Consider the following 6,742-nt stretch of genomic DNA (forward strand, 5'->3'; position numbering starts at 1 on the left):
TTGTTCTCTACGTTATCCTTTCACCTTACGACAATGAACAATCTGATTTGGTGCACAGAATTAGTAGTGACAAAAAGCTAGAAGAAATCCCCAAGTATAAGTAAGTATTTTTTTCTAATAACTCTGAGATTTAAAGAAGTGTGCCTCAAACCAACAGTGCAAGTGAAACCCCTTTATGCTGAGTCTGCTGTAAGCAACTCAGAATTTAATCCTGCATGAAAAACAGTGTAAAAATGTCCTGATTGTTCAAGTTTTGAATGAAAAGAGATGTCTGTAAGAGAAGGATCTTTATCAGAGAATATCAATGGTAGTGAAAATAAAGCATTTCAAATGATGCCTTTGATCCATTTTGAGTATGAGCTAAGCCTCATTAATACAGGATTGTAATCCAACTTTACTCAACCCTTTAGAGACCTCCTAAAACTATTTACCACCATGGAGCTGATGCGGTGGAGTGCCCTAGTTGAGGAATATGGGAAGGAGTTGAGAGAAGGATCCCTTGACAGTCCTGCCACAGATGTTTTTGGCTGTACAGAGGAAGGTGAAAAGAGATGGAAAGATTTAAAGAACAGAGTTGTGGAACATGTAAGTATCACTGTCTGTGAGCAGTAGCTGTGTGTTCAGTGCCTCAGCTGAAAATGCTTTTTGCTTGCTGGGTTTGAATTGCCAAGGAGCCCAAGAAGTAGATAGTGAAGCAGCAGATAAGGTGCCTTTGCCCTTGTGCTGTATTTCAACATTTTGTTTGCTCATATGGCTTTGTTATAGATATGTGTGGCACAGTTGCCAGAAAAAAGAGCATGTTGCACTCGAATGGTGAGATCTAGCACCCACATTTCAATAGAACACATGAAAACCTTGCTTAGGATTAAATTCATAATTGGGTGATTTCTTTCCTTAATAATTTCTCATGCAGAGACTTTCATACCTTTTACAAGCAAAGAGCTGTTTGTTCACAGTTCCCTCCTGCCAGACTGCCCTTAGAGCACTGCAGTTCCTATTCTGCTTTTAACGTGGCCTTTCATATTTTTGCAGCCTGCTTCAATTATTTTTTGCACATAACCCTCTACTCTGAACACTTTTATTCCAGAATATTAGAATAATGGCTAAATATTATACCAGAATTACAATGAAGAGAATGGCACAGCTCCTGGATCTGTCTGTTGATGTAAGTGGTGCTGTGCTTATCCTTCTGCCATGAGTGGTGTGGAATTGTGTGCATGTGTTTGTGGCATGGGTGTAAGTGTTCAGCAGAGCAATATTCTAGTTTGATTTGTTTTCCTGCCTTCATGGGAGTTAGAAAGGTGTTCTTTAATCCAGGCAGAACTGAGTTTCACGTTGTATGTGCCCCTAAGGCTAAAGCTGCTCTTAAAAGTTCATTTATATTCAAGCTCTCATTTAAATGCTGGAGCTTCTTGTCTGGTGTTTGTGTTAAAAAGTTCTGGTCAACAGGTGATTAAAAGCAACTGCACAGACACCTCTGGCTGTCCCTGTTAGTAGGTGGTGGTGCTTTGGGAACACGGGGTGGTCTTCCTTCCTCCCATCCCCTTTGTGTTTAAGTGCTTTCCAGGGAGAACAACACATCATGGCATGTTGGTGTTTTGGATGCAAATGAAAAGCTTTACCCTACTGTCTTTCCATTAAAATCTGCCTTTTCCACAAACCCAGAGTCACCCTTTGACAGTGGTCAGTAATTCCCAGGGCTGTTCCTCTGCCTTGCTCTGATACCTGTGTAGCCAAGTGCTCCAAAGCGTAAAACTCTGTTGAGCTTGTAGATTAAACACGAAAGACAATCAGATCTAGGTCAAATGGAAGAAAAATGTCTTTGATAGATTGTGCTGGTACCTTGCATTGCCAACGTGTGTAGTATTTTTTAAAGTACAGTATTCTGTTGAGTATAAAGAAAACCTTTTTTTCCTGATGCTTTCATGCTATTTGGGAGAAATAATGAAGTTTTGTGGATAAAAATGCTGTTTTCTTGACTCTGTGCTGTTTGTCTTCACAGGAGTCAGAGGAGTTCCTGTCTAACCTGGTAGTCAATAAGACCATCTTTGCTAAAGTAGACAGGCTGGCAGGAATTATCAATTTCCAGAGGCCTAAGGACCCAAACAACATCCTCAATGACTGGTCTCACAAGCTCAACTCCCTCATGGCCCTAGTTAACAAAACCACACATCTCATTGCCAAAGAAGAGATGATCCATAACCTGCAGTAAGGTGCCTCAATAATCTCAGTGCTTTTAAAGAAGGCATTAAATCTTCATAATAGAGACTATTATTACAGTGTGTATATGGTTTGTTTTCTCCCTGTCAAGCCTTCCTGGTCTAAAATTTAGAACATAATTCTGAAATTCATGTTGACATTAAGTTCCCTTGATTATTCATTCAGTTGTTAAATGTTTTTTGCTACAATTGGTGAAAGAACATAATAAAACTGTATTGCCTGTATAATTGTAGTCCTGTGATTTCTTCTTTTCCATCTGTCTGACACAGCATTCTGTGGTTGTTTCATTACAGGACTATTTTGGGGCTGTTATTGGGAGGATATGCTGTAAATAATAGAATCTGTGAGACTTAGAGTGAGGTAATTTACAGTGATGTAAAGTTAGGTCAAGATACTGTATGAATAAAATTGTGGATGTTTATGCTTACGAATAATCTGTTTCTTGTGATTTAGGACTAAAGTAAGACTTCATTAATTAATTCTGAACTGGCAGAGCAATCAGCACATGAGTAAGTACACGCTGGCTTCTCAAAAAATGCACCAAGACTGAAGATCTCTGATCTTGGCAATGTGAGATGAAACCACCACGTTACTCTGAACTTTGTAGCTCATGTGTCCTCAGTGTACCCTCAACATCCCCTCATTGCTGGTCCCCTCTCAACACTCTTCATTTGGTGCATCAGAGGAGAAAATGAGTTAGTTTGAATATTCCTTGCTCTAGAAATTGTCTTTAAAGAGTCCATGTTGAAATGCTATCCTTGGATAATTATGAAGTAAGATTAAAGTTGTGATCATCTGTTCATTAGAGGACTCTGGAGGAATTCCAGGGGAATTTTCATGCTGGAAAATCAAAACTTGCTACACTTCAGCCTAATAACCAGACATTAATGTCAGCCTGGAGACAGTTTGCTTTACTGTTTAGCAAGACTAAGAATTGCTGTAGCTATCTAACCTCAGGTCTGCCACTGCCTTGTCTGTGGCAGAGGCTAAACCACTTCACTTTTGTTAGTTTCCCATGATTGCTGCTTCTGAGGGAGTTCAGAACTTGATAAAGGTCCAGTGTGCTAAGACAATAAAAACATTGCTGCTACTCTTGCTATCCATGTGGCACTTCCATGGAGAAAACCACAGGAGGCCTTTGTCCCTCCGAGGTGCAGGGTGGTTGAAAAACCCTGCTGGGATGTTAGGCTGCAGGGACAGGGAGGCAACTCACTGCTGAATGTGTTTTGTTATGTGCTTATGACTTGCATGTTCATTGTAATGGTTTTTCTTGTGTTCTGGTTAGGCATCGTGAGTGAGGCTGATTGAAAGTGGAGTTTTCTGTGTTCGAGCCAGTTCCCAGAAATGGGAGTGAACCTGATGTAGGATGGAAATTGAATTTCTGAACTTCCTGTGAAAGCAAAAGTCTGAGGAGAGAGACAAAAAGCAGCAGTGTAAGTTTGGAATCATTAAAATAGTTTTGTTTTGAAAAGGTAAAGCCCGAGCTGGAGCTGAGATTCCGAGCTGCAGCTCCTGGGCGAGCCAGGACTACTCCAGGGCTACTCCAGGGCTTTTGGCTACCAACTCTCCATTAGCCCCGGAGCCAGTGAGGGTTTCAGAGCTCCCAACTCTCCCAGAATGTGTGCCACACCTTTCAGAGCTGTGCTCAGATCTTTGCTGCATGGCAGGGAGCCTAGCAGCCCTGAGTGGCCCCAGGTTTTCAAGCTCCTGGGTTCTGGCAAGGAGCCTGGATTCTCCAAGGACCTGGGCATGGCTCCTAGCTCCACAGAATAGGGAGAAGCCCTGTGAACAGGCACAATTTTTACAGGATCCTGACTTCAGAGCAGGCAGACAGGATGTGTTGGTGCCTCTGCACAGAGCTTCCCTCAGTCAGAGTCCCTGCCGGGGTGTGCTTCCTGGGCTTCAGCAAAAACTCTGATCATCTGAAAGATTCTGAGATCTTAAGAAAATGTAAAAGTGGAATGGAGTTGGATATTGCTGCATTCATTGGAGGTTTGGGGGGTTAATTTTGCCATGATAAGGAGTCCCTAGAAATAACCTGATCCTGTCAAGTTTCACAATGCTGAGCAGGGATTCCTTGTCTTTTTCCCCACCTCATACTTCCCTGTTGTGCCTTTGGCATTCCTTACATTCTGAGATCTTAAGAAAATGTAAAAGTGGAATGGAGTTGGATATTGCTGCATTCATTGGAGGTTTGGGGGGTTAATTTTGCCATGATAAGGAGTCCCTAGAAATAACCTGATCCTGTCAAGTTTCACAATGCTGAGCAGGGATTCCTTGTCTTTTTCCCCACCTCATACTTCCCTGTTGTGCCTTTGGCATTCCTTACATTTGCAGCATCTACTGTTGCTTTTCCTCTGCTCCCAGGCTCCCAGTGATCAGCTGCTCCTGGTCTCCTCAGGCAGAAGGAGTCTGAGCTCTCCTCTTGTCCTGAACTGGTGAGCATGGCACACAGATTCCAGGAGCTTGGGAAGTCTGGACAGTTCTGGAAACGTGAGGCAGCATCTGCTCCTGTGCCTAGCCCAGTGCTGAGTGAAGGCCTGGCTTGTCAGCTCAGCCCCTGGAGCTGTGAATCATGTGTTGGATTGCAGAGGTTGGAAGCCAAAATTGTACTTCCACTGGGGTAGTACGTGTCAAGGAGAGAGAAGGAGACATCTCGTGGAGTTCCTCCCACAGCAGCATCTAATGTGATAAGCTTATTGCCTTAAATCATCCTTTAATGCTGTACTGAAACATGTCAATGAAAGCCACAAAAAGTCTCCTTTTTCCTATGTAGTGTACCTGGGCATCCTCTGCCTCCTCTGCTGTTAGAAGTGGCTCTGAAACCAGATGTAGTTATATTAAGGCCCTTTAGATTTGGGATCTCATCCCTTAGGCCAGTTGCTATATGATTCTCACTCTCAGAGATTTATTTTTGTAAAAAAAAATCAATTAATTTAAAGAAAACCTTTGCATTTTCTAACAGAAAAGCTTGCCAGTAATACAAAAGCTCACTGGGAATCAAACACAACCAACCTCCAAACTAAAAGGACTAATTCCTCTTCAAGAATCTGGACTGAATGAGGCACAGAGCTAGTTAGATCCTAAACATGGTTTCAGTTTTACTTGACCCCCACAGTGCCCAGGGAAAACACGAATCAGAGCACTGGGGAGGGTGTCTGTGAGCCACCAGGGACAGTAGGTCCATGGGAATTTTGATCCTCCTGAAATGGCATCTCTGGAGCTGAGTCTGGGACCACCCACACTCCCCCCTGGCATGGCACTGAGTCAGTTAACTGTACTCCCAACCCTGTTGGTAAACTTGAATTAAAAAATGGACTGATTTAAGTCTGGGGCTGCAGATGCAAAGGATTTCTTGAGATTAATTTCCTGCTGTATTTACATATTTGCAAGGAGCTCTCTATAAATGCATTACTGATGAATATTGAAAATCTTCTTGGGCACAAGTATCTTCTTGCAGTGGCAATGCATCAGAGGCTTGGCTGGTGGTTACTCTTCAAAGAGTTAGGAGGCGTTAAGTGTGTATTTAAATATAAATGTATTTAGGAAAATCCAATACCAAAATGATCTGGATCTTATTTTAATTAAAAAGTGGAAGGAAAAGTGTTTTAAAAAAACCCCACTGGAATCCTGTTTTGGTGCTAAACTTTGCTGAGATCCTGAAGTAAGCTGCTTTTCCCCAATTTCTTGTCCACTTTGCCCTGAAGCACAACAGCCTAAAGCACAGGGCACACATCCCTAGCAGCAGAGCCAGGAACACCTTGGCAAAGGCAGTTTGCAAAACAGCCTAGGTATTAAGCATTGATTGCCAAACGGTGTGAAAACACAGCGAACAGGCAGGATTACCCCGGGAAAACACAACTGGTATGCAAAGCAGTTTCTGGGATCCATGCACAGCCACAAACTGGTTCCCAAGTCCCTCAGCAGATGGGCTGGAAACAGCCAGAGCTGCTCCATCACCTGCTGCAGCCGGGATGGAACTGGGGAAACAGGGAACAATCAGTAAAGTTAAAACAAAAACAACCAAACAGGAGAACAACCACGAGGAAAAGCTATTTCCACGTGTTTTCCAGGGGTGAGCTCCGTGCTGTGGTTCACCGTGGGACCCTCTGTGCCCATCGGTACCAGCGGGGACAGTGAGCCCCGGACAGCGAGGGGGGCAAAGAATCACAGAATTTAGGGTTGGGATGGAGCTCAGAGCTCACCCAGCCCCAACCCTGGGCAGGGACAGCTCCCAGCAGAGCAGGTTGCTCAAGGCTCATCCAACCTGGAATGAACAGTGCCAGGGTTGGGGCATCATCATCCCTGGGCAACCTGTGCCAATGTCTCCCCCCGCCCGCACAGGGTGTGCGGCGGGTCCCGCTCTATCCCGGCGGGTCACGGTGTGTCCCGATATGTCCCGACAGTCCGGGCGTGTCCCGCTGTGTCGCGGCGCGGAGTGTCCCGGTGGGGGCGGATTTGTCCCGCAGGATCCCAGCGGTGTGTCCCGGCGCTCCCCGCCCCGGGGGCTGTGTATCCCGGT

At 44.3% G+C, this 6,742-nt stretch overlaps 1 protein-coding gene across 1 annotated transcript in view; it reads left to right on the plus strand.

Annotated features, from left to right (window-relative positions):
- PSMD12 (proteasome (prosome, macropain) 26S subunit, non-ATPase, 12) overlaps positions 1–2,444 on the plus strand; it is a 6,487-nt gene extending 4,043 nt beyond the window's left edge. Inside the window, 4 exon segments of the mRNA XM_009074049.1 lie at positions 1–100; positions 411–585; positions 1,088–1,165; positions 2,003–2,444. Of these exon segments, the coding sequence (XP_009072297.1) occupies positions 1–100; positions 411–585; positions 1,088–1,165; positions 2,003–2,212 (563 nt within the window). The 3' untranslated portion in view covers positions 2,213–2,444.
- The last annotated feature ends 4,298 nt before the right edge of the window (positions 2,445–6,742 follow it).

Source organism: Acanthisitta chloris, unplaced genomic scaffold (genome assembly GCF_000695815.1).
Source record: "Acanthisitta chloris isolate BGI_N310 unplaced genomic scaffold, ASM69581v1 scaffold22804, whole genome shotgun sequence".
NCBI lineage: Eukaryota > Metazoa > Chordata > Aves > Passeriformes > Acanthisittidae > Acanthisitta > Acanthisitta chloris.